The sequence below is a fragment of the Camelus ferus genome, chromosome 35 (assembly GCF_009834535.1).
Source record: "Camelus ferus isolate YT-003-E chromosome 35, BCGSAC_Cfer_1.0, whole genome shotgun sequence".
Classification (NCBI taxonomy): domain Eukaryota; kingdom Metazoa; phylum Chordata; class Mammalia; order Artiodactyla; family Camelidae; genus Camelus; species Camelus ferus.
The window spans coordinates 210,144-237,676 of NC_045730.1; the positions used below are offsets into that span (position 1 = coordinate 210,144).

Here is a 27,533-nt window from a genome sequence, read left to right on the forward strand (position 1 = left end):
GGACTCTGGGATGGTAATACGTCAATGTAGGTTCCTAGATTGTAGAAAACGTACCGCTCTGGCGGGAGATGTCGAAAATGGGGAAAGCTGTTGGGGGCAGGGCGTGTATGGGAAATCTCTGTACCTTCCACTTAGTTTTGTTGTGAACCTAATACTGGTCTGAAGAATACAGTCTAGATGAAAAAAGAAAAATAAAACACGGTTGACCAGGAGAGAGAGGAAAAAAGACATTTTGGTAACTAACATAAATTTGCACATTTGTAACGATTCAATGATTTCAGAGTGTTAGCCTGATAAAACATACAAAAACAGGTACTACTGCAGCTTGGGCACCCTGAGCAAGGCAGTCGTACGACTCACGATGGCACGTCACCCTGGGGGGTCACGTGGGTCGGCCTCTTGAACTGGCAGGCTCGTGTGGGTACCATGCACTCCAGCTACCCCAAGGAAAGGTGTTTTCTTTTTAAAAATTCTTTTACTTAGATATAATCTGCATAACATAAACCCGCCCATTTTCAGCAGAGAACTGAAAGAACGTGGTCCCCACAGCCACCGCAACGCAGCTGTGAAACACTCCATCCCCCTAAGGTGCGCCTCGATTCCCTGCAGTCAGCCCCGCGTTCAGCTCTGGCCAGCGAGCCGGCCTGCTCTCCATCTCTACGGATCTGCCTTTTCTGAACATTTCCAACAACGGCACCATGTGATCCAATCACATCATACGCACTTCACGTGGCATAATGCTTCTGAAGTCCATCCATGCTGTAGCCGAATCCCACTGTGTGGGTAAGACAAACCCATTCACCAGCTGGTGGATATTTGGATTGTTTCCTTTTGTTTTTTTTTTTTAATGGAAGGCTGTTATTAACATTTCAAGCCTCTAGCCTGTATGGACATAACGTTTTCCCTTCTCTTTGGTAGATACCCAGGAGAGGAACCTTTTGGTCATGTGGTAGATTTGTTTACTTTGTAAGGACATGCTAAACTGTGGTTTCACTACTTTATAATCCCATGACAATGTGTGAGAATTGCAGTTTCTGCACACCCCTGGTTACCATGCTTTACAGCGCAGTTTTGAAAGCGCGGAATCCGAGTCTTCTAACTTCATTACTTTTTGTCTTTCTGGTTACAGCCTTCAGTGGGCGTGAAGTGGTATCTCGCTGGCTTTAATCTGCCTTTCCTAGTAAGCGTCAAGCATCTTTTCAAGTAATTATTGGTTATTTGTATTTTTGATGAAGTATCTCCTGACAGATTCCCCACAGACAGCTTCTGGGAATGGGTGCAGACTGCATCTCTGCTGGCTTCAGCAGCTCCACGGAGAATGTGGAGACCACAGCCGGCACTCCCCGGCACCCCGGGAGCAGGGCTGAGGGGAGGCCCCGCTGCAAGCAGCCCCTCCTGCAGGCGGTGGCCCTCCCCAGACACTAGCATTCCTCCACAAGTGGTGTGGAAAAGGGTGTGTGGTGTGTTTATCACTGTAAAGACCCGCAAGAGGAAACTCACCTGCAGAGGCACCAGAGCACAAACCCGAGTCCACAGTAAGGGTCCAAGCAGATGGCCACTTCCCTAGAGGGGTAGAGCTCACACTGCAGCTTAATGGAACGGCAGAAGGCACTGGTGGCTGCGTGCGACATCTGCAAGACAGCAAGGCCGCATCAGTGCACAGACACCCACCCAGGGACACCTGGAACAGAACGGGCCACACCAGGTGCCCAGGACCTGGCGTCTGACGCCCACAGGTGACTCCAGAACAGAGGGCCGCTGTGGCCAAGCTTTGGCTCTGTTAGCAGAGCGCGGGCTGCTGGCATTCTCATTAGTCTTCTCACGTTCAACCAGCAAACCACAAGCAAGCCTTCCAGGTCCCCAGGCACCTAGAAACCCTAGGAAGCGAAGCGAGGACGTCTTGCGCTTGAGTAGCGGTCCTGCTGCAACGCCCCCTGCACCCCACGAAGTCGGGGGTGCATGAGCGTTTGCATCTCTCTCCGCGGCCCACCGGCACCGCACCCGCTGTGCCACAGGGGCGCCAGCAGAGCGCACTGCACGTCCGACTCCCATCTCAAGGGTCAGGAAACGAGGCTCCGAAGGTAAAGGTCTGCTGCAGACCACACACGCCTGTGCACTGAGACGTGTCGGCCACCTGACGGCAGCAAGACCCACCCTCATTCCCTCTCCGCAAGGCCACAGGAAAGAGCCTCTCCAATCCCAAGAACCAGTCCCACTACAGTCAGTATGTGATGGGAATTCTGTTAAAGCACTGCAAAATGGAGCCAATGAAACCAGCTTTCTCACAGAGGCTTTCTAGTCAGTAGGATCCGGGGAGTGGGGGAGCGTCAAGGTAGCGCAAGTTCACAGTCCTGAACTAGCTCCCGCCAGTGCGGCGTGCGCGCCCCGCAGGGCTGGGCTGCAGAAGGGACCAGGGTGGGGCAGCATAGAGTCCCGGGAACCCAGCCACAGGCGTGGGAGAGTGCTCGCCAGCCACTTCAGGGAAAGAGAAGAGAGACCCAGAGCTGCGGGGAGACATGCATCCTCCTGAAGCCCTGCCCAGACGACGGCTTCGTCGTGGATATTTTACTGAGTTCATACAAGGCAATGTAAGATTACTCTACAATCTAACACATGAGCAATTCTTTTTAGTTTGTTTTCAAAGCCACAACACTTGTTTAAAGAAGAAATGAGGCTAGGTTTATCAAACATTCCTCCAACCTCCTGCCTGCGGCATCAGGAGGGGTCAGTAAGATCCCAACTGCCAGAACGACCCACATTCTCAGATCAGCATCTGAAACAGACCTTCAGTGAACCCTGCTCGGTGCAGGTGCCCCTCACAGCTTGAGAAATGAGCTCCAGCTCAGCTCAGCAGGCACTAACATGCTGCCAGAGCACTTGTGTGCATCAGGCACCGGGTCAGCGACTGGGATGTGGAAAGGAGGACGTGGCCTCTGCCCTCAGGAGCTTGCCACCTACTGGGAAGTTGGGAGACCTGACAACGGCAGGGCCGGCGAGCACCAGGGCAGAGACAACAGAGGGCCATCCTCACCCCCCTGTGGGTGGGGCTCAGAGGTGTCTGGGCTCTCAGGGGCAAGGATTTCAGTGTAGTGACCAGAAAGTGAACAGGTTAAGAAAAAAGCAACTAGGAAAGGTGAATGTTGATCCCTGAGCTCATTCCAATCTTGGACCTGCCAAAGTCACAAACTCAGAGCCCAAGCTGGAATGCCTTTCCAGAACCTTTTAGTAAGAGAGACTCCTGCAACCTTGTACTTGGATAAAGAATTAGTTTTCCAAAAGCCCAAAACAACAAACTCTAACACTGCTCTGAAGGAGACACTGAGAGCAGATGATACATCCCTGAGAGCAGGTGGAGGAGTCAGGGCTGAGGCCAGGGTATTTATTTTAAGGATGTGTCTGTGACGCTTTTAGCAGGTTTCCCTGCCACCACGGTCCGGCTTTGGCTGGCGTGGAGTGCCCACGCCTGGGGCACACATCGGCTCACACTAGCTGCCGTGAGCAGGAGTGTGCTCCAGAAGCAGACCTGGGGAAGCACTAGGACATCCTGCAGGGATACTTGTAAATCACTTATCTGACAAGGGAGTGAAGCCCATAATACATGGGGAATTTATAAAACTCAACAAGAAAACAATGCATTCAAAATGGCAAAGGACTTGAACAGAAATTTCTCAAAGAAAAGATACAAATGGCAAATAATCACATGAAAGGATGCTCAGCATCACCAATCTTCAGTGAAATGCAAATCAAAATCACAATGTGATGCTATTTCACATCCATTAGGATGACCACTACTGAAAAAACCAATAGAAAATAAGTTAAGTGTTGACGAGGATGTGGAGAAATTGCAACTGTGCACTGCTGGTGAGGCAGTAAAATGGGACAGCTACAGTGAGAAACAGTATGGCAATCCCCCCCCCAAATTAAAAACATAATTACCATATGACCCAGCAACTCCACTTCTGGGAATGCATGTAAACGAACTGCTGCAAGGTCTCGAAGAGACGTCTGTGCACCCACGTTCACAGCAGCATCACTCACAACATCTAAAATGTGGGAGCAACTCAAGCGTCTGTTGACGGGTGAACGGATAAGCAAAATGTGGTCTGTACCAGTGAAATAGGAACACAGCTTTAAAAAGGAATTCTGATATATACTTCAGTGTGGATGAACCTTGAAGATACCACACTCAGTGAAATAAGCAGATGTGAGAAGACATGTACGAGTCCACATACGTATGGTGCCCAGAACAATCAAAAACAGAGACAAAAAACAGAGCGGCTGTCGCTGAGGGAGGGTCAGTGTTTAGCGGGAAAGAGATCCAGCTCCATAAGATGGAATGGCTTGTGGGAATGAGTGGTGGTGACAGCAGCACAGAAGTCTGAACGTATTTAGTACCACTGCACAGTTCGCTTAAGTGGGTTAAGTGGTAAATTTATGTTATGCGTGTTCTGCTGCAATTTAAAAATTGGGGAAATGCCAATGAAGTAGGAGAACTAAATGAGGAAAACTATGCGAACTCAGCAGTCAGAACTCGGAGGCGGGTAATAGGGAAGGGCTTCCTGAGGGCAGAGAACTTGTTAACGGTCCCTTGACAAGGACATCGCCTGAGCTGTCAGGGCCCTAGTTCTGGTGGCACGCACAGCGGGTTCCAGCTTCAGCAGGAAGAAGGATCACTGCGGCCGCAACGAGCAGCATCCTGGCGAGTTACCATGAGATCCACGTTAAAAAGGCAAGGACTCCAAGCGTACAGAGTTTTGTAATAGACAAGATAGCGGGATTTGAGAACTAGCAAGAAAGAAAAACATACGCAGTTTTTTTTTAATCAGGGACTAGTGAGGCTGTGTTCACATACAAAGCAGTCGGAGCATTTAGAAGGAACCAGTCAGCCTCGCTAACTACTGAAACAGTCATGCATTTTACGGCTCGAACAAAACGCACAAGTGTGCCTCTCTCCGTATTTTGCTGCCAGGCCCCACCAGAGCCCCGTGTGCGTAAGAATGAAAACTGACCATCACCGTGTGGTCTGCTAACTACACGTGATGCAGACTGCATTTCTCACCTTCACTCCAGCTAGCATCCCAGTTGTGGACACACTAAAATCAAGATAGGCTAGCATGTCTGGGTTGGAAGGTTTGTAGATCTGGGCAGGCCGCTTCTTTGGCAAATCATCTGGAGAGCAAAACAAAGCTGTTAGCATCTCTGACTTAACAGAAAAGCATTTAAGCAAACAAACAACTGGGCTAGTTCGAGGACCAACCTGTGTCCAGTATGGGGGGCCACGCCCTGACATCTACGGCTGCAGCTGCCTCCCTGGACCGCAACAATTTACAGATCAGTTGTGTTGTCATCAAACAGGCAGAGCGGCTCACCTGAGGGTCAGAGAGCAAAGAGCGGAGAGGTAGGGGTAAAGGGTGGGGTGGGTGCGAGCTCCAGACGGAGGCCGAGCAGCTTGGAAGGGGCTCGGCCCGGCACACAGCTGCCGCACAAGGGCTGGTGTCGGCCACCAGAGGTGCACGTGGCCAGGAGCTGGACCACCAAGCACACGAGCAGGGCTGGTGAGGGCCGAGCCCCTGCGGTTCCCAGACCTGAGCAGTGTCCACACTCAGAAAGCAGCACCCACACTCACTGCTCTCACCGCCAGCTCTGTCCCACCAGAAATGACACATTTCCACGTACACCCTCAACACTTTCTATGGGGGGTAATGGCCACGAAGTTCCTCCCACACAACTACAAAGAAGAATCCGCTTCTGATGTCCCTCATGGTTCCTCTTTCAAGGGGAAAAACATCTAATCCTCTTAAGCTTCCTCAGGCCAAAAACATTAAAACAAACCTGTACTTTCAAAAAGGTACAGGACACTTCTAAATCTTGAGCAAAGAACTTTCAAAAACGTATGACTTCTCCACCTGGTTTGGTTTGGTTTGGTCCTTGGGTCTGGTGGGGAAGCTCCCAGCACCCACAGGGATGCCCTGTCTGGGGAGCTGCCTCGATTCGGCAGCATCGTGGCAAAGCTGCCCGCTAGTCCTCACTTCCAGGCACAAGTCTCAGCCTTGCTCACAGAACTAGATGGTGAGCCCCTTGAGGGAAGGAGCTGTGACTGCAGGCTCTCATGCGACCCGACACCCGCACCTGGCCCTGCCGTGAGAGCCCAAGCTGTGATCTGCAGGCCCACATGCAGGCCACGTTACCTCCACAATCATCTTCACCGTAGGCAGCGTGGTTGCGATGTTCTGCGGGTGTGGAGGACGGACGGTTATCGGCACACACCCCGCGTACAGGCAGCCATAAAACGCTGCGATGAGGTCTACTCCTACACGGTGGGAAAAGCAAAAGTTCTTACTTGAAACAAATTGAGCTGTTTAATGGCTGTCATGCCCGTCAGCAGAACTACCATCCTGGAAAAAGCCAGACGGCTCATGGGTAACGGAGACCTTTAACAGACTCTTTCCTCACCCTCGCGGGTTTGTTAAACTGCGGGGACGACTTCCACTCGGCCCTTTCTTTTTAGGCACAAGATGTCAAAGCAGCCAAGAAGCTACTTGCTGTTGTTTCTCTAAGGATTACTCAACTCTGAACTACGGATTAAACGAACTCCCTCAAATATCTAATAAAACAAATTTAGATAGAAAAATCTGTGTAAAATTACTGCTTTGCTTGTGCCCCCGTTACCAGTCGTACAGCGCGCAGCACAGTCCCAACTGACAGTGAGCAGACACAGGGAGCCAGGCAGGAGCCGGCGCCCACTTCTGGTGCTAACACAGAAGCAGCACCCAGCACCAGCAGGCGCCTGCTTCTTACCGGGCGGGTAGACCAGAGCAACGTGGTCCCCGTCCTGCAGGTGTCCCCTCTCCATCAGCATCACGGCTATCTTCTCAGCCCGTTTATGCAGCTGGACACAAGTCAGCGAGTTTGCTATCGTTCCCTGAGTAGCACAAGAGCAAGTAGGGAGGACTTTAGAAACAGACCAGCTTTGTTAAGGTATAGTTCATATACCATACAACCCGCTTGTTTAAAATGTACAGTTAAATGGGTGCTAGTGTCTGTACCGAGTTGTGACCACCGCCACAGTCAGCTTTAGAAGGTTTTTTGTCACCCCCTCAAGAGACCCCATCCCATTAGCATTCACTCTCCTTTCCCTCCCACCAGCTAAGAAGCACAACACTGAAGAGGTATCTAGAAATACTTGTATTAACAGGGCATTTAAAGAAATAATTATTTGACCTCAAAAATAGCTAAAATTTCCACACACACAAAAAAATCAACCTAGTAATTCTGGGACTTAAGTGTACCTGTCATGGGCAATACAAATGAGTAGTAAATCTGTAGGACTCATACTATGAAAAATAACTCATTAAAAATATTTTTAAGAAGGACCACATCAAAAGTCAGGGAGGGCAGAAAACAGACAAACCTCCAAACAAGTAACAGGCAAAACAAAACGAAACGAAAAAAAACTATGAAAGAAAAAAATGAATAGTCAAGTTCATCTAACGTAGACTTTTCAAACATGCAGAAGCAATTGTAAAGCACACTTAGATTGAAAAGCACCTTTGAAAAGCACTAATAGGGAAAATCAGTAGCAAAATGGGTACTAAGAGATACCAAAGTACACACACTTACTTTATGCCAAAAAGAAAAGCATGAATAAGCTGCAAGTTACAAACACGAAGTAGCCAAAGAAAGTTCCTCCTAAGGGCGAGGCTTTCGTCTGCACACATTCCCGGGAAGAAGAGAGCACTGTCCAAGCTATTTAAAAACTGCTCTTTATAATCACATCCTACTTCACAGGGATGGACAGGGTGAACGACCTTTCCTTAAGCAGCAGGCGAACTGGCCAGGAGCGTCAGGTCAGCAAGCCCCACAGGTGAACAGTGACCATGGAAGCCCAGGCCAGACACTTTTATTGGGGGGGGAGCTTCCAAGGAGCGTGAGTGAGCCAGTGGGGAGCCGTGGAAAACAGTCACATGTGCAGAAAGGAGTCCAGAGGAGCAGCTGGTCATGCGGGAGGAGAACGTGGGGACAGAAGAGACCAGAACCTTCAGGGCCATTAAGGAACACTGGGGGCCCGGTGGCGACGTGTGGGAAGGTACAGAACTCCCACCCAAATGGAACACATGCCCGGCGGGAGGGGCCCAGAGGAAGGGAGAACCGGTTACAAGGCATCAGGACAGAACTGCCAGTGCCTGGTGTTACTCTCAGGGTCCCGGGTGGCCGCACCCACCCTGGGAATCAACACGCGGGGGCCTCACTGAGGGAGGCTGCCAGGCGGCTGCCTGTCTGGCTCCAGCCCCGTCCTGCTGTGCCAGGACCAGGCCCTCATGTGGTGGACAGGCTGAGCTTACATGTCTCTGAACTGAACCTTCTCATCCCTTAACTGTGTTCCTTCTGAGGAAGGTCTAAAAATAATAGCAAGAGATGCATGAAGTGGAAGAGCCAGAGAGGAGAATGCGGCAAAGCTGGGTCAATACAGAGAGACCTCCAAGACCGGTGTCTAGAAATCTAGCCCAAACGCTGGAACCTTTCACCTCAGGAGAAATGCCGCTGCTTTTCAGCTACACATTTTGTATTTTCCACTCGCTGTCATGACAAACATGAATGTCACGGGTCCATGAAGAAGTGGGATTTATCCTTAGGTCACTGGTTGCCTGGCATCCTCAACATTCCTGGGAGAAGCTGGATGTTCCATGGGGAAGCCCACTGCCTAAGGAGGAGGCTCTACGGAAAAGCACCTCACAGGAAATTAGGGCTGCGTCTTCCCAAAAGAGGTCCTGGTTGGTGCCATGACAGGATGGCAGTGCAGGGTCATCTACCACGCGACCCCTGTTCTGAAGACAACAGCTTTCAGTGTCAACGACTGCCAATTTAGCACCATTTACAAGTTTTACATTAAATTAAATAATGACAACTGAAAATTTAACGAAGAATGAAGAAAAAGCCAAGTAAGATTTACATTTTAAAATTCCAAAGAAGAAAAAAAGGTTTAGAGTTGGCTGGTGTTTCTCTTTAAAAAAATAACAGATGCTCTTTTGTATGAACTAAGTTCCCAGGATGCAAGTCTTCCACGATTTGCCATGACTCACGTCCCCACCCCTACTGCAAATCTCACACAGCTCTTACCCCACCGACTGCACTGCCAGGGAGGAGACCAATGAGTGGTACCGTTTGCAACAGGCAAGAACCAAATGGGTCCCCGTTTTAGGTGAGCCATGACCAAGCTGGGGAATTCACAATCGATGGAAGGAGCTGTCCGGGGTGGCGGAAGCCTGGAAGAGCTCTGGGGCCACATGCTGGGGGAACAGTGTCTGAGTTTACTGACTGAAGTATAACATTTCAGAATGAATATCACTTATTTCTTTTCACCTTTTTAAAATATTGCTTTTAGAAAACATTACACTGGGGTGCGGCTTGTGTTTTATTTCTGTTGGACAGTCCTGAACTAGAAGGTTAAGTGGAAACCACATTGTAACGACCATGGACATGATGCTCCTGAACTTCGGTTCCGGTTGGACATTTGTTGTAAGCGCACACAGCGGGTCAGAGAGGGTGGGAGTGAACACAGATGTCTGGCTCTGATCTGACCCTTCCAGGCGGTCAAGCTGTGGCTGCCTCCACGTCAGGAAAGCCTCCGGAGATAGAGGCCACTGTGGGCCACACGATCTCGGTGCTGACCTGAAGCAGATGTTCTCACAGCCTTGAGCTCCACAGTTCACCCCGCTGATCCGCGGATGAAGCGCTTTTCAGAGTACGAGTCGTTCCCAGTGACCACGTTTCTCCTAACGAGCAGTGCCCAGCTGGAGCAAAGGACCATGAACACAGAGTCTGGGAATGGGGACGCAGGCCCCACAGGTCACACCTGCTGACAACAAGCCGGGTGTGCCCACATCACCCTACCGGCAATCTGAGGTCTGCCCCGCTGACGGCAGACCCCCAGGAGAGACGCAGTCAGAGTAGCGCTGTCCCCTCGTTCCCTCCCACTGACGGGATGTAGTGTGTGAACCTGCCTGAGTAACTTTCGGGTCTCTGTGTCTGGAGTGGGGGGGGGGGGCTACTATTTCCTAGGCGACCTGCTTACACTCCACAGAGTATCTGGGGCAGGCACGGCGGCCTTCGCCTCGCCCAGCCTGAAATATGACAGCGACCCCAGCCTGGCTCTCGCTGCTTGCAGGTTCCAGAGGCGGCATGCCGTGTGTCCGGGCCCAAGTCGCCAGGCAGCACCACTGCACCGCTCAGGGAGCCGAGTGGAGGCCATCTGAGCAGGCGTCCTTCCCAGGGGCTGGGGGACAGGCTGGAGTGTGGCTCCAGCTGCCACCCTGCAGGTGCTGCTGGAAACCTCCCGAGGCCACACGAGAGGCTCTGGAGAAAGAAGGCAAAGCCACGAGCAGCCTCCAGGGGAAGTGCTTTGTGCAGAGGACGGAGGAGTCAGAAAGGGCGACGCGAGAGAAACACAGGAAGTGTCAGAGCCGAGGGCCAGCTGGGCAGCAGAGCCAGGGAAGTGGTCTTGTCCATGTTCACAGGCTGAGGAAGGAGCGGAGGAAAGACAAGGAAAGCGGGCGTGTTTCAGATGCAGGGCTCCTAGCAACCACGTGGTCCTCAGGGTTCCTGCCGTGCACCTGCGAGCCCGAGGGACAGCGGAAGCCTTAATCCTGGGAAGAGGGTCCAGGAGGCCCCAGGGTAGGCACCAAAAGGTGGGGTACCAAATTCTCCTCACGGGGGCCAGGGTGCAGGAGTGCTTTCTAAGACCCTCCAGGGGGGTCGCCTTGAACAGACACAGCGAACAAGGACCTGCTGGGATCAACTCAGCTCGCAGGGCAACTCAAGACAAGCTGTGACAGGGGAGGATGGGGTAACTTCTGTGAACTAAATCACACAAACTGGTCAGAAAGCTGGATATCCGAACTAGAGATTTGGGGAGTAACTTATATTATTAGCATTTCTTTTTACTTGACTTTAATCTATTGCTTTAAAAGGCAAGAGGTGCCTTGGTGCAGTAAGACTTTGATATTAAGAGACTGATCAGCCATCACTTCTTAAAGTTTCAAGCACCCTTACTGGTCAAGAAGACCTACATTTTAAACCCATTTTCCAGGCTTTATTTCCAAAGTAAATGAAAAGTTAACAAGCATATTAAGATTTTTGCATTTAAATTTCTTGCTGATACTATCTGCTTGTATGTTTAAGGCCTCCTTCTTGAACACTATTATGCAACAAACACCTGCTGAGTTTGCTTCTCTAATCTGAAACGTGAACACATAAACCTCAAGGATAAAATAGAAATGATTTTCATTCCTAAGAATGAAAGCCTGTAATTAAAACATGACATCTTACTTATAAAAATGTAGTTTAGTAAAAAAAAAATAAATAAATAAAAAATAAAGACATTAATATCTCGTAAGTCTGCAACTATTCTCTGTTGTAGGCATTCAGCAACTCACTCTGGGGGGAAGACATTGCAAAAAAATTGCTAAAAGACACTACACACATACGTCCAGATGCTCAAGCCCTTATATTTGGAAGCAACCCTTCCTAGGTGAAGAGGTCTCAGTCAAAACAGCAACAAACACACACGTAAATAACGGGAGTCAGGGAAGGCTGCGGTGGAAGGTGTGGCCCGAGAGAGGGACACACAAGCTCAGGCACGTGCTCCCACGGGGACGCCCAGGGCCTCACCCTGCAGTTGAGCAGCGTGTACAGCACGTGGTCGGGGGTGGTCTGCGCCCTCCACTGCAGGACCTCCGAGAGGAACAGGAACTGGAACAGAGCACAGCCGTTAGGTCCAGACTGTCCCGAGGGCCGGGCTGACCGCAACATTTAAACTGGCGTGGTCTGCCTGAGTGCTTTCAGGGGGCCTGCACACAGCGAGGGGATCGTCCCTGACGAATACAATCGACAGAACCAGCAGGTGCTTACAATGCTTTCCTGGCAGCGACCTGAATTCACCGTGCCTGATTCAGACTCACAGACCAGAGGGCTGGTGCCCTGCCTCCATTAGGGAAGAGTTCTGAAACCCCCCCTTGGACGGGAAGACTCCGTTCACTCCCCTCACAGACAGATTAGCTGACACAGAAAACCCCTTCCCCTGGGCTTCCAGAAGATGCAACAGTGATGTCTGGGGGCTGCAGTGACAGAATCAGATCTACCCTGTTTCAAGAATGGAATCTCTTAAGTTTGTTTTTCAATGGTCATCCCTGAAGTCGTTCAACAGCACTGCAAAGCACACAGCCTGTAGGCACCAGGCTGACAGTCTGGTGACAAGGATGGCCCTATTTCACGCCAGGACACAGCACGAGGGTCAGGATATAGCAAATACCACATATTCACCTTAATCCACGACTGAGAGAAATGCACCACGAGCTGGGGAACATGGTGATCCACTGCTTTCACTGAACACGTTATCATGTGTTACCCCACTGGCAGTATCTTAAGTGACTGCTTTGTCACATTTCCTGGGAGCCCCTCCACAGCAGGACTACCTTTGGGAGAGCGGGAGGAGTTCTGGGGCTGAATGGTCATCATGGGGACTCGCAGCCACACGGGACCAGTTTTCATGTTTACGTGGAGTTTCTCCCACAGATCCCAAGGCTGCTTTAAGAATGTCTGCCTCCCAAACCTGGGTTCTGAACTGATGTTTTCTTGAATTCCAACAATCAAAGGACTGTAGCTTCGCAATAATGTGGCTGTGAGGCCGCCTGGGTGTCACACCAGGGCTGTGGGAGAACCAGGAACAAGTGCTCAGGGGATACAAGGACAGGAAGGGACCCACACTGGCCGCAAGCCTGCCAGTCCTGGGACTGTGCTACTGTCAGGTGTCCCCCAACACTGCATCTCCCAACAAACACGCTTTCCTTATAAAGCCACATGGTGTCGCTTGCGGGACCAGGCGGGCAGGTGGAAGACAGGGACACTGACTGGGCTGGCAGAGAGGGAGTGGGAGTCGATGACGTCTGTGGTCCGGCCCTTGGGCGCCAGGTGGAGAGGAACTGGCGAGGTCTGGCTCTCTGTGCTCACCTTCCGGGCCTGGTCATTGTCTTCTATCTGGCCCAGGTCTCTGCCGCTGGCCTGTGCAATCCGCTTCCCAGACACCAGGTTCCCCACCATCACGGAGGCAGGGCCGATTTCTGGAAAGAAGCAGCGGCACACACGTGAGGAAAATGTGATGAAGTTCCTGAAAACACGACCTCCCGCTTCGGTACAGAGCTCACTCTGGAGAACCCTCCCGAAGCCCCAGCTTTGAAAAGTCTCACGAGAACAGGGCTTCAAGTCAGCCACTGCGACGACAATGACAGCAAACGTGAACCAGCCCTGACAAGGGTCCACAGAGCCACACTCCTGCCAAACTTCCCGGGCTCTACAGAGTCGCTGCCTTTGGTTTCCAGCTGGGGGGCTGCTAAGACCTACTCACTCCAGTGACGATGAAAATACCGCAGAAGACAAGTCCAGAACTTAGCACGTGACACGTCTCAAAGCAGGCAAAGACGTGCGTCTCGCTCCTGTTGTCATCACGTCAGTGAGAGCTGACCATCAACAGCAACAGAATACCGTATGTGTTTGGTAAGTGCCTCTTTGGATGAATTCAAGGAGTAACACGGCAGAAGAGGGAGGACACAGTCACTCACTCATCACTGTGAAGGCTTCGGGGTCTCCGGGCAATAGCAAACCGACCCACACCCACATGGCCCACACCCCTCCTAGTCGCTATTACTGACTTGATCACCAACGCTCACTCCAGAGTCTAAGAAGCATTTCAAGAGGGAAAAGCAGATACAATCCATCCTGACAGCTTTTCTTTTTTAATGAAAGAAGTTTCTTAAAGAACTACAGAAACTCTTTCAAAATTTCTGATTGCAAGAAACCATAGATACCTTTCTCATATTACCATTCACACATTTGCATTACACACATGCATAGAAACCAAGACCTCAGGAGGAGGTCAGACGCTGCAGAGTACAGGGCCGGTGTGTGAGTGTGGGTCAGTGGGGGTGGGGGGGGAGCAGGAGAGGAGGCTGGGAGAGCTTCACCGAAAGAGCCGCAGTATAAGATCACAAAGATCACGCGGCCAACTTGTGTTTCATCCCTGGCTTGATCAAATCCATGCCGAGAGCCCCCCTGTGTCAGTCCCAGTGCTGTTCACACCCGGAGGCCAGAGGAGACAACAGAGACTATTTTTCATCCACTTCCTAGGCTCACGAAGGGCAAGCTGTGTCTTTCAGTGGCTTTGCCACTTGAAGCAATTGCCCGCAGAATAAAGAAATGGACGGTTCGGTCAAATGTGACTCTGTCCTACACGACACTCACACAAGCCAGGGACTGAGAGGGTTCAACAGAGGTGAGAGGAAAGAAGTGGAGAAGGAACATTAGTTAAGGAGTCAGAATACAAGAGAATAATTTAAGAGGAAGAGCAGTGCTTATCACTGTAAACACAAACCCAAGGTGCCAGGAAAGCAGGCATGCTGTGACTTTCTAGGTCTTGCGCCAGGAGAGGATCACAACCACCCCACGGACGCTGTGCTCAGAGGGCACAGCAGCGAGCGGCCCGGAGTCAGAGCCCCGGTGCCCACGCTCCTCCTCACCCGAACCTGGAGAGGCCGCCCACCCCATCTCAGCCAAGCTCCCTTCCCGGGGGTGGGCTGGTTCCTACAGCCACCACCAGCTGTGCTGGGCCCCGTGCCCCCTGACCACCTCTAGCTGACTTGCCCCTATACCTGGCCCCACTGCCACCCTATCGGGGGAGCAGAGAGCCGTCAGGTCTGGCTCTGTCTCTCCTGCACTCTGGCCCCACAGCCTTGGGTCAGCTCCTGACCTCCCTGTGGCATAGCTTCCTCGTTTCCTTGTAAAATCTGTGCCATGTACGCATTGTCTGTCGTCCTAGCACCCTGGCCTGAGGGCGCCCGGCCTGCCTGAGGTTGGCACGTCAAGCTAGGAGGCCAGGACCCCATTACTGCACTGGCAGAGGGGCTGCTCCCCCACCACCCGTGTTCTTGCAATAAATTCCTCTCCACTGACAGCCGCGTGCAGCCCGAAGAGCAGGATGAGCTGTGTGGAGGATGACTTGGAGGCTGGTGCCCACGCTCCCCAAGTGGCAGAGCAGCGCAACTCCTCACAGGCTTCCACATGCTTCCCGCGTGTCGACTCACAAAACATGAAAGGAAGCCTCATGCTCATCTGGGCACAAGGGAGCTGTGACCCTGACAGGGTCTGTGCCAAGGGCCACCCAGGAGATCGAGGTCTGAGCCCCAGCTGCACCCAGAAGAGATGCCACATCCCACCGCACCCTGGGGAGAAAGGGGCTGCGTGGGAGGGAGCTGAGTTCCCCGGGAGCATGTGATGGGCGGCCGGAGGGGGAGGCTGAGGACTTGCTGGCAGGGACCCAGGCCTGCACGACCTCTGGACATACCTGGCTGCTTCTGCCGAGGCTTAGGGCAGGTTGGTGACGCACGTGTGGGGGCACATCAGGACATTGCAGGGGTGAAGCGAGCCCTCCAGGAAAAGCTGCTTCGTTTCAGACAAATGGATCCCCCCGAGCGGGGTTTTGGGGAGGGTGTTGGCCGGAACCAAGGCCAGACAGTAAACCCCAACTTGATGTATGCTGTCGATCGCCTGCAAAGTCACGGAGAGGAAACTGTGTGAAACCAGGTGTGAAGGACAGCCCTGTAGCAGATCCTCAGATGTGCAAACCCAGCACACAGAAGCCGACATGGCACAAGCGGGGCCCCTGGCTCACCACACCTCACTGAGCAGAATGCACCGCGGGACATGTGGAACAGCATGCGCGTGCTCCAGGTCATAACAGAAACGTCCCCTTGAGACTCCGCAAGCAAGTGGGAGCCAGTTCTGCAAATCCCCGAACCCCGACCCGAATCTGTCTGTACAGCCACCTCCCTAGGACACAACTGTGAGTTCACGGTCGATACAGCTGCTGGGTGAGCACAGGGATGACCAGAGAGCACAGCAGCCACACCCCCAGAGGTGAGGGGCGCGGGGGGGTGCCAGGAGGACTACCTGCAGCACCCTGCTCATCCACTGGAAGCTGTCCTCCTCCGTGGAGTCCGGCCTCTGCTCGGCCACAATCACTATCCTCTCGTCATGTAGGACGGTCACCGAAAACACGGCGATCCTGTGGGGACAGACAGGATAGCGCAGTGAGCACGTGCTGCAGATGCTCACGGAAGCACCAGCCCTGCTGGAAGGAGCTTCGCAGCTGGCTCCCTGGGCGACAGCGGCCTCTGGAAGGAAACTGCAGCTTCAACTCCCATGTGCTCAGCAAGGTAAGCACAGCTCTGGGGGAAGCCTGGGGGCGCCAAGGGGCAGAACCGCTCACATTTCCCGTGGAGCCCGCCTGTGGCTCTGGGCGCCGGCCTCTGCCTCTCAGTATAGACAGAAGGAGCCGTTGTCAGAATGGCTGAAACTTGGCGAGCCGTGCAAGTCACGTCTTGAGTTTGCACCTGTGAAGCAACTCTCTCCCATCAGCAGGAAGCTGTCATCCGGGAGCTAATGTGCCAGTTTTCCACTAGACGTGTCTGCCTCTCAGAGGAAGCGTGGGCCGTGGCAACTGGACCTCTGGGGTGCCCTCTGCACGTGCAACACGCAGCTTCACCTCCTCCCACACCCACTTGCTTGGCAACCTGAGGAAGATCCACAGCAGCGATCACGCCCTCCAAGTGAGCAACCCCTCAGGAGCCGTGGACAGTGGCTCAGCGCTGACCATGTGCCAAGGTGGGCGGGGGGAAGCCCAAGAGCCACTTTCCAGGCAGCTGGGGCTCAACCATCACCTCTGGGTCATTTGAAATGAGCTGCAGCAAGAAACGCTGGGCTCCTTCCTGTGTAGCTACTTACAAAAAGTACGTTTCTCAAACGGCTATTCTTACTTAACTCGGAAGGGAAGTTGCTGAAAATACATTTATGGGCTCAGGAAATTTCCGTAAAACTGGACATTCAGAACCTCGTGGAAGTCATGGACTCCAGTGGCTTCACTTCACAGAAGAGGACAGGTTGTCCCATTAGAGCAATTTATGAGCTTTATCTAGAAAGTGTGGTCTGCGGAGAAGTGCGCTCACCTTCCTCGGTAGACGAACTTCATGGGCTCCACGGCCAGCGCGGTGGCCACGATGTCGTCGGCGTTGTGTCTGCGCCCGCTGACCACCATCAGCCCGTCCATCTTGCCCACCGCGAAGACGAGCCCCCCGGGGCCAACGAAGCCCAGCAGGCCTGTCCTCACGAAGGGGTACTCGCTGACCGGGGCCCCCGAGCTCGTCACCGGGAACACCTGGGGACAGGCGGCTGAGTGCCGGGGGGGGGGGGCCCACCCTGCCCTCCACCCTCCACCCTCCACCCTCCACCCTCCTCCAGGGGGGCTCCTCACCTGGACCCAAGGAGGAGCCCCAGCCCCTCTTAAGAGGACTGTGGTGGTCTAAAACCAACTAAATCTTTTGCTAATAAAACCACAGCATAAAAGTAGTGAGTGGAGAAGAAAAGTGCCTTTTAAACAACATCTGTCAGTTGTGAAATGCTCCCTATTCATTACAATCCTATTTTTCCTTATTGAAAATGCACTGGAAAGAAACACACAGAGGAAGCAAGCCCCACCACAAGTTCAGACTCGACCCCAGTTTCCTCCAACCCGACAAGTAAGTCACACAGAGAAGACCGGTTTTGTTTAGACCGTGTCTCGCTCAGTTTCAGGGGCATTTTAGAAACTTGAATCCACGTTCAGCAACGCTGCCTGGACCAGACACCATATTGCACGTGTTCACGTCCAAAATCTACATGTTTAGAAATTTATCCCCAAACAATTCTCATTTTCTCACACACGACTTAGTCAGAATGCGCTCCTCCCAGGGTCGCGAATCACGTGGTCAAAGGACATACCTTCTGAGGAAACTGGGTGCAGCGCTGAGGCTGAGCCCACTGGCCTTACGCCCTAGCCTCCCACCACCACGCTAACCGTGCGCGACACCCGTGAGCACACATGCGCGCACGCTCGGGTGGTGCAGGCAGTCACCTGTGCAGCGTGTGTGTCTGTTCACACCCGGCCAAGTCTGGCTCCGGATGACAGGCCCTGAGGGGCCGCTGCTCCCGGCCCTGCAAGACGGAGCCTGCGCTGCAGGCGCCCAGCCGCCCACCTGTCTGTCAGCGGTGCTCATACTAAACGGGCGAGGAAAGCAGTTTTAAAAAGGCCCCTTTCAAAGAAACTGTACTTGCTCTTTCCCAGCTCCGGTTATGAGGTGGGAACAACGCTACTCAGCCACATTTACTGAAAACCATAAAAAATGGCAGGAGAAAGGGCAGCTATTTAAACGACTGTGAATGTGTTTTATGTTTCTCTCTCACATGTTTCATGCACCTGGTAGTGGCCATTTGTCACCTCCCACCTACCTCGAAGGTGTTCTTGGTCATCCCCGAAAGGCCGTAATAGGATGTGCCCGTAGCAACTGCACACACGCAGAGCTCCCCAACCTCGTCCGTCCGGCACAGCTGAGGAATCCCATCCGGCTTCACCGAACACATGATGGCTGAGCACAGACAGGCAGTACAGAGAATGTCAGAGAGGCAGTGGGGAGGAAGGGAGGCGGAGAGAAGAAACAAATGGATTCAAAAGAGAATGCAAGTGCACAGAGCAGCGTCTACAGCAAAACATCAGATCTCACAGTTGTAACATCAGGAAATAATTCCAACCACTTTAATTTTAGTGTGTAAATCGTATTTAAGGGAGTAACCCTTTCTGCCATCCAGATACGAGGGTGACACTTAGAGTAAGCCTGAGGGTCACTGCCACACACTGCATGTCATTATCAAGTGCACACAGCCCCCGGGACGCAGCCTGAACTCTGAGACTGGAGAGCACAGAGCACCTCTCCAGCTCTTCTAAACGGACCACCTCCCAATGGCCACGGGCAGCCTAGTCTTCTCTCAAATTCCCGCAGCACACACCGCGCCCATGGCGACCCGCAGAGCACGGGCGCTTTGGGATACAGCTCAGGGAGGTGGCATGAATGCTGCGAAGGCTGAGCTTCAGGAAGAGCTAACAAGGCTTCCTGTGACCCCGTGGTTGGCACCGAGGGGACAGGACGTGCTGCGTCAAAACCAGCCAGCTGAAATACACGGAGACAGATGCTCAGCTCACTCCTGCTAAGAGAAGTTCAAGGAAACAAGACACTGAAATATTCTTCACCCCTCAGGTTGGTGAAAGTCAGAAAGTCTGAAAGTGTGCCAGGGACGAGGGAGCGGATGCAGAAGGAGGGTACCCCTACCAGTGGCAGGAATGTGAATCCCGCAGCTGGCCTGGGGACACCCGGGGTGGACAGCTCCGTGGGCGTGTGCCCATCCACTCTTGCTCACCCATCTAGAGACGGGAGCACAGGTGAGCTATACCCTGCGTCAAACACCCTGCAGCTGCAAAAAGTGGGAAACTGCCCAACAGGGAGGGTTTGGATAAACTATCACGTGTTCAGACACTGTAACACTACTCGGCCTGGAAAGGAACCTGCGAGCTCTTCACATGCTGCTGACAAATGAGCTTTAAGATGCAGGACCTAAGGACACACAGGGCTCGATCATCACATGAAATTAAAAAAAGAAACAGGAAAAAGAATATGCGAGTGTGTGCATGTCTGCACATGTATGTGCACATCTGTGTGTGCACACCCGCACGTGTGTGCATGTCTGTACGTGTATGTGCATGCCTGTATGTGCATGTACACGTCTACAGTGTGTGCGTATCCGTAAGTCTGTACACGTCCACACGTGTCTCCACTGCGGTTGCCTCCCGTCGGAAAGGAGGCTTTTTATATTTTATAATCATCTCATCTTTTGAGGCTAGAAACCTGGGGAACTATTACTTATTTGAAAAACAAGTATTTTTTAAAGCAAGAAAGAAATGGAGGCCGGAGGCCTGGCCAAGGCAGCAGCAGTGCGGGCACGTGGCCGGCTGCAGGGGGTTGCATGTGAATGCAAGCCCCCCCTTCCCCCCAAAGGTGAGACCACACCTGAGAGCACGAGGAACCTCAGGAGGGGAAGGCCCAGATCCTGGAGGAACTGCCCCAGGAAAGGGCGTCCTCTCCCCAGGAACACCACGTGGGGAGTATGGGACACGTCAGGGACCCTCCAAACCAAACCGGGCTCTGTCTCCCGCCAGCAAGTTGCAGGAGGTGCCCCAGCACAGGGTAGGGGAGAGAGGCAGAAGGGGTTCAGCAAGGAAGGCCCTTCTCCCAGGGTCTCACCTCTGCTCAACATGCAAACGGTCTGTGACTTTTTAAAAAGGGCTCTCGTTCCGAAGGCAAACCCGGCGAAGGATCCAGGTGCCCAATGTGCCAGGATGACCGGTGGGAGCCGGACCTTCGCTCAGGGGGCCAGCCGCCCAGGTGCTACTGGGAGTGCAGGGCAGCACCAGTGCCCCCAGGGGTCCCAGGGCGCACGCGGCATAGAGGCCCTTCCTCAGCTTCACGAACATTCTGGGTTTTCTTCTGTCAGGTGAGGTGGTGTTATGGAGCAGCTTAGCAAACACTTGAGAAGACTACAGGTCAGGCTGGGGGCTGACCTGCATGCACACACTGCCTGCGCCTGGGGCCACACTCACCTCCAGGCATCACGAGGCCGACGTCCTGCACAGTGAGTACAGACAGCTTCTCTTCTGAGTCCACTCGGATGACCCCGTAGGTCAGGCCATGCATGGAGAGAACGCCTCGGCCCGGGGGCTGGTTGCTGTCGTCTGTGGGCCTGTAACAGCAGTTTGCGTCTGATTAGAAGCGCGCCAGCTGTCAGAGCACAGGCACATGTGTAAACATGCTTCACGCAGACCGGGGCTGCACCCTTGGTCCTAAAGGCCTCTGAAAGCCAGCATGGCTGCCACGTGTCCCCGTACCGTTCTTAGCACCCACTCTCTGTTTAGGGGACACTAACGTCGACTCATCTACCTCCAAGTGCCTCAAGCATGAAGACCCTGCAGTGCTCCCTCACCACCCTGCCTCCACTGCAGACGGCCCATTCTCCGTTCCCCACTCCCTCTCTCTGCAAGGTCGGATTTTCCAAGTTTGAGAAGTGCTGAGAAGGGGAATCCCATCCCCAAGAAAGAGGGCAGCAGTGAGGAGAAACGGCGGCTCAGTGCATCCAGCCTCCAGGCCCGATGCGCACTGTGTAGGCACCTGCTCTGTCATACCTGTGAGAATTGGGAATTGTCTGATGAGACGAGCTGTGAGTGTTGGGGAAAGCACAGTCCCGCCACTCCCAGGCTCTGCCTTCTCTGCTGTCCCGGCCTCGCCTCCACCCTGTTCTTCCCATGGCTGCGTGGCATCCGGCCTTCCTCTCCCTTCAAGCCCCTTGCTCTTCCCTCTGGCAGGTGGCCACGTGGCTTTCTCCCTCACTGTCCTCCAAGGTGGCCCCAATATTTCACTGCTCATCACCCCACAAAAATAGCTCTGCCCACTGCTGTCTCCACAGCAAGCATCATCTAACCATCCGTGCAGGCTGCCTCCATCAGGGTCTGAACTCCCTGCGGGCAGCAGGGTTTCCTTTTGGTCATTGCTGGACCCCACCCCTGGCATAGTATATTGCAATAAACGTCTGCTGACAGTCGGTGAATAAATAGCACATTTCCAAGAGCATGGACTTTATCCCTGCAAACTAAGGTTTCTTCAATGTGAGCAAGGTTAGAGTGCAATTCAGGTAAACATCACATTTCTTTCTGTAACTTTCCACATACAAGTGCGTAATGTAGTTTTAGGATGTAAAATATGGACTTAAAATAGAAGTTTCCTGTTTGGCCTTAAAATATCAACAAGATTTATAAGGAAACTAAAAACATAAATGGGAAAAACATAAAAGTTAAAATTTGCAAAAAGATCTCATGTGAATCAAGTAACTGGTGCATTTTAGAAAGAAGTGTGTGTCCAATGTCAATTACACCTCAATTAAAAAGCAAAGAAGCGTAAGAAAGTCTGAAAATAGAGCTTTTCTGTCTGTCACAATCAAAAAGAACAGCGCTGACGGGATGTAAAAGAAATCTTCTGAAATAGTAAGACCCACGTGAAAATACCTGGAAATGTGCCCCAAACACTGGAATCGATACTGATCCCCTCTTTGGCTTTTTCTTTTCTAAAGACCCCAACAAATCGACACTTTGAGATGGAAGACAGAGGAGCCAGGCAGGAACCCTCTGTTGCCAGGACTCCCTCACCCCCGTTCTCAGTCAGGACTCCACGTGAGGGTCAGAAACCTTAACCCTCAGTGTCTGCTGTGGGTTGGCTCGTGTCCCTCGCAAAGGTGTGTCCCAGTCCTGACCTTGCGAACCTTAAGTGTGACCTTCCTGGGAAACGGGGCCCTTGCAGGTGCGATGAGTTAAGATGAGGGGCCCTAAATCCAATGACTGGCGGCGTCCCTCTAAGAAGAGACAAGAGAGACAGACTCAGGGAGAAGGCAGGCTGGTGGAGGCGGAGCCCAGGCTGCTGCACCAGCGGCAGTGGGAGAGGCGCCTGGAACAGGGTCTCTCTCTGAGCCCCGGAGGGAGCCACTCTGCGACACCTTCACCTCAGACTTCCAGACTCCAGAACCAGGGCAGTAAATTTCTACTGTTTAAAGGCACCTAGCAAACGAATACTCCGAGTAATAATTTAAAATTACACCTGTTTTTATTTGTAAAAAGCCACATGAAAGCAAAATGCTGGACTAGCCATGACACACACCAGGTATGGGAAGATTTAAGAACTTAGGTTGCACCTGAGACGCCAGGAGGGGAAGTTTTTTTTATGACCCAACACCGCACAGTCTGCTGGCTTAGTCACGAGGTCCACTTTCCTGCGTCAGTGATAGTAAGAAGCAATGTTTAACCCACAGCAGAGCCTCTGCCCAGCCATCCGCCCCCTTTCTCAGCACTGCCCCTGCCTCTGGCCTAGACGATCAAGCACTTCTCAGTTTCCTGGGAGTTTTCTTTTCAAGATATTTTAAAGTAAGTGACATGAGTAACACGTGAGCACAGCAAAGCTATGGACGAGCCACACGCTGCAGGAGGACACAGCAAAGGCCAAAGCCTCTGCTCACCCTCCCGCCCTCCTTCCTCCCCTAGGCAGCCCGACCCACATGTTAAACCTAAAGCTCCAGTCTCTTAATACGCATTTCCTATAAAAAATGTGCACACACACGTATTTACATCCCAAGAAAAGCAGAATCACATGCACATGCTTCTGCAACTTGCTTTTTTCACCAAACAGCTTGCAGACCCTCCCACGTAAGTGTGTGCATGTGAGCATATAAGGCGTGTGTTCTGGACACACCTGTGAATTGACCCATTTTAATTGTTACATGGTATTCAGCGATATGAATGTTTATTTTATTTCATTTAGTTTCTAAGCATTTGGAAACATTTCGGTTAAGATACATATCTAGAAAGCGAATGGAAGACTCAGGAAGCACATGCATTTAAAATTTTAATAAAACCCAAGCACCTTCCCAAAAGACTGTCACGTTGCAGTCCCACTGCCGCGAGTGGACGCATAGTATTACTTTTTCACTCACTAGACGCACGTACCGCACCATGTACTCAGAATGCTGCTCCAGCATTTTGTGTGTTAACTAACCCACTGCTCACGGGGACCCCCGGGGACAGGCACCACACTTTCCCCTGCAGGCAGGAAGTGCCCCGCCCAGGCTCCAAGTGCGGCTGGCATGCCTTCAGACCCCACGCCCCCACCTCAGGGCTAGGCTGCCCCGCAGCAGTACCCGCTTCTGCACACGCATGCTGACGCTGACCACCAGCCTTACAACTGCTCCTAGTGTGATGAGTAAGACGCATTTAATCTGTCCTTCCGTCATATTAACCAAGTCAGATGATCTCTATCTCTGTCAACAACTTCCTAGGAAATAAAAAGTCCAAGTAGTAGATTCTGGTTCCTGGTGCCGTATTTCCTCATCAATTTAAATTGTTATAGACTTTAAATTTCTTATTCAATCAAAATAAAAAGTTGCTTCTGATACTTTAAAGATTTTCAATTTCTCAGTCTGTTAGTCAGGAGGTCTGGTTAATGTCACATCAACAAACATCTGAAAGCATCAGAAGGCGTCTTTTTTAAGGACAATTTTCCAGTGAATTTTTGGGAAGCCAAATCTTTTAGTAAAGAGAGCAGAACTCATGGACTTTGTGCACAGAAAGGTCTGTTGTTCGTTCTTACAACGGAGCACCCTGGTGTGACATGAACCAAACCCTACTGAGAGACAGAACCCAAGGTGCTGAAGAGTAAGTCGTGCACAGGCTGCAGGCGTCCCTTCCCACGTTAGTGTGGGTACCTGGGAGCTGCTGACAGTCAAAGCGCCTGTCCGGCCCTCTCGCCCCAGGCGAGGTGCGCTCCCACAGGTCATAACCACGGATCGGCCCTGACTGTCCCCGACGGCTCTGAAGCAGGTGGTGATACCACAGCAACCTAGGCGCCTAGGGCACTGAGCTTGCTGGTCTTGGCAAGAGCACCCCAAAGCCCAACCCCACGGGGCCGGAGATCCCAGGCCCGAGAGCCCTGAGGTGCCGCCAAGCGGCTCAAAAGCTCAGAAAACCAGTGTTTTAGAAGTGCAACATGTGCAGTACTGTAGAAGGCAGACAATGAAGAAGACAACATGAAAACCATGTGGCAAAGGGAATGGGGTGGCCACAGAAATTTTGCTTCATCCAACATTTACTCTGTTCCACCCTTGAGTGAAACCTGGGCCTGATACAAGCAAATGAAGATGCAGGTGACCTGCCAGGACAGATGTACTGCTCCTTGGACCTCGGACAGACTCCCACGCACTCGGGAATTACTGCGAATCTTGAGAGCGAGACGTGTCCTTGTAACTAATGTGTCTCGACTACTTCAGAGAGCCCACTCTAGCACATACAAGAGAAGCCTCATCTCAAAAAGCTGGGCCCTGCTCGCACTCACGCTGAGACAGCTGTGATGACTGCCGGGCCTCTGCCAGCTGCTGAAAGACACCGCCCCCAGGCCGCCCCCTTGGAGCAAGGTAGCCAGTACCTCCGGATGGCCACAGTGAGAGCCTCTGGTGAGCTGGCGCAGGGACAGATGACTTCCTGGCGTAGGCCTTTACTCTGGAAGACATTGAGAAATGCGTCGCAGGATGAGATAGACCCTAGAGTGAAAGAGGGGACGGTCATCAGACAGTGGAAGTGTGTGACTGGTTAAAAATATCCTGTAATACAAAGTGCTTTTAAAGTTAGGGTTTAGGCACATGAGGAGTTAGGCAGCATGGAAAATACATCATTTAACATAATCTATCATTTATGTTACAATGAAAGATAGCACTCTCAAACACAGAGCTCAAGAATTTAAAAAACGCAAAATTCTACACTTAATCAAAACCGTTTTGCTGACGGATGGACTTCAGTAACTTTTCTGAGACTCACTCTACCACTTTCAATATGCATGTTTGTTCCAAGAGAAGGGTAAGTCTACACTCAACTAAATGAAAACATATTCTTCCACGTTAACGTCAGTGATGAGATGAAGGTGTGGTTACTAGGAACCGATCAGCTGGACTACTTCCTGATACTGTCTTCGTGATTCCTGCAAGACACACTACTCTGCAGAATTACAGGTAAAACCAATTGTGCAATAAATAGCCCACAATTTATGGACTTACTCTGTAAATAGGAGAATCACGTATAAAACTAACACGTAATTACCTGTTTGTAAGTCAGCTTCTCCCTGTGAGGTGTGAAGCGGATGCTGCTTTCACTTACAAATACACACGCTGCAGGGTTTACACGTGTGGTCAAAACCAAACAATTTCTCACTCAGTTCACCGTCCTCATTCACGCTGCGTGTGGCTTATGTGTTCTTCTCATTAATAAGCTAGCTGCGTTTTTGTTTCGACTGAGTGAAACAGTTCTCAAGGTATATTAATAGCTTTCTGTGGAACTGCTAATTTATTTTACCTACGTAATTTCTGCTACAAGATTTGATAATGAAATTCCATTAAAAAGGACAAATTAATTTCCTGGTCAACACTGCTATAGACCATAAAATAATAATAGTATTTCTTGAGCACCTATTATACCCCAAGGGGCTGTACACAGGGACTGCTTCCTTAAACCTCACAGAATGTGAAGATCTGAGTACCACCTTGCAGCTGACAGAGAAGAGCTGTGACAAGCGAGTTATGTTCTCTTCAGAATCAGGAGGTGCAAGAGGCAGGACTCAACCCCAGGGCTGTCTGCACCTTCAGGCCCCGGTGCCCAGAGGCTACGGTGAGTGATACTACTTGGTTAATATCTCACGACAACTTCCTAACTAAGGTAAAGACTAGAAAAGGGGAAATCAAAGCACAGAGAATGAAACCTGGAGAGTGAGGCCCTCTCCTGCCTGCTGGCACCGTCACTTACAGGGGTTTGCGCCATCGGCCACGATCAGCATCCGGAGAGAGGAGAGGTTGATGTCTCGCTGGTCTCTGTGCGCCACCAATGCCCAGTGCATGTCCCTGGATTTGACACAGGCCACTTTTGCTGAAGGAGAAGTAGGCGGAAGTGAGTTGCCAGGTGCCCTGGCAGGCGGCGCGAGGTAAAGGGGCACCCCTGCAACACACCTTTGTACTGGCAGACCTTCTGAATCCAGGACAGCGGGTTCACCTTCATCAGCGAGTAGGGGATGCTGATCACGTGCATCATGTTCATGACGCTCTGCAAGCACGACAGGCAGAGGTGAGTGGGGAGGGGCTCCGCCCGGGCGTGCGGGTGGGGGGGCCCAAGCAGGCCTCTCACTCAGAACTGCCCTTTTAGAGGCTGTGGGAGTGGAGGTGACTTCTGAAAGGATGTCTAGTCCTCCCGACTCCTGCCTCTGCTGAAACAACTAAAGAATCCAAGCCTAAATCCTTTTCTTATAAAAACTTTAGTTGAATGATCATTTTTTAATGGCCTTTCATAGTCTTGAGGCTTAATTCTCCCTTGTGTATTCTACTCATTTTTATGTCACAAAATTAATTTCCTTCATTAAATGTTACACTGAGACGCCAGGAGCAGTGGAAAGTTGTCTTGCGAATGTAGACCAGTACCCTTCAAGGGTTTATTTCTTTAAAATGGAGGATCAAAGCTGTTTACGTAATGGTCATCCTCGCACGCTGCAGCTGGGACTCATACACCTGCTTGGCTGCACTCACAGAGCTGGCAGGTGAGGGGCCACAACTGGGGAAGCTGCGGACAAAGTTCCCCTGTCGGTCCTGCCCCTGCTGTGGGTGGAGGGGGAGTGAGAGGGCACAGATGCGCTGGGGGTTGCCCATCCAGCTCAGAAGCTCCACAGGAGACGACCACGGGCACCCGACCCCCCGGCGTGAGCCTGCCAACCGCCAGCCTGTGCCCTCAGCTCAGGCTTGCTCCCCATTCAGGCTGGGGGTGGGAGCATCTTCCACGGTAAAGAAGACACCCTGGAAGGGTGGGCGCTGTCTAGCCAGAGACCCTGCCTTGCTCTAGAAGGTGCAGCAAGAGAGACTCAGAAACTGCCAGTTTTGGGGCAGAATCCAGGGCAACGGTGATCCGGCGGGTGACAGTGTCAGTAAGGTCTACCCCAGAGCCC

At 52.0% G+C, this 27,533-nt stretch overlaps 1 protein-coding gene across 1 annotated transcript in view; it reads right to left on the reverse strand.

The window, feature by feature from the left end:
* Window positions 1-27,533, reverse strand: part of DIP2C (disco interacting protein 2 homolog C) — a 247,211-nt gene that overhangs the window by 39,273 nt on the left and 180,405 nt on the right. The window contains 16 exon segments of the mRNA XM_032474107.1: window positions 1,501-1,631; window positions 5,060-5,169; window positions 5,258-5,369; window positions 6,189-6,310; window positions 6,799-6,922; window positions 11,668-11,748; window positions 13,006-13,115; window positions 15,392-15,416; window positions 15,418-15,594; window positions 15,997-16,111; window positions 17,052-17,260; window positions 18,370-18,506; window positions 20,570-20,709; window positions 24,984-25,098; window positions 26,351-26,470; window positions 26,551-26,644. Coding sequence (XP_032329998.1) covers window positions 1,501-1,631; window positions 5,060-5,169; window positions 5,258-5,369; window positions 6,189-6,310; window positions 6,799-6,922; window positions 11,668-11,748; window positions 13,006-13,115; window positions 15,392-15,416; window positions 15,418-15,594; window positions 15,997-16,111; window positions 17,052-17,260; window positions 18,370-18,506; window positions 20,570-20,709; window positions 24,984-25,098; window positions 26,351-26,470; window positions 26,551-26,644 — 1,922 coding nt within the window.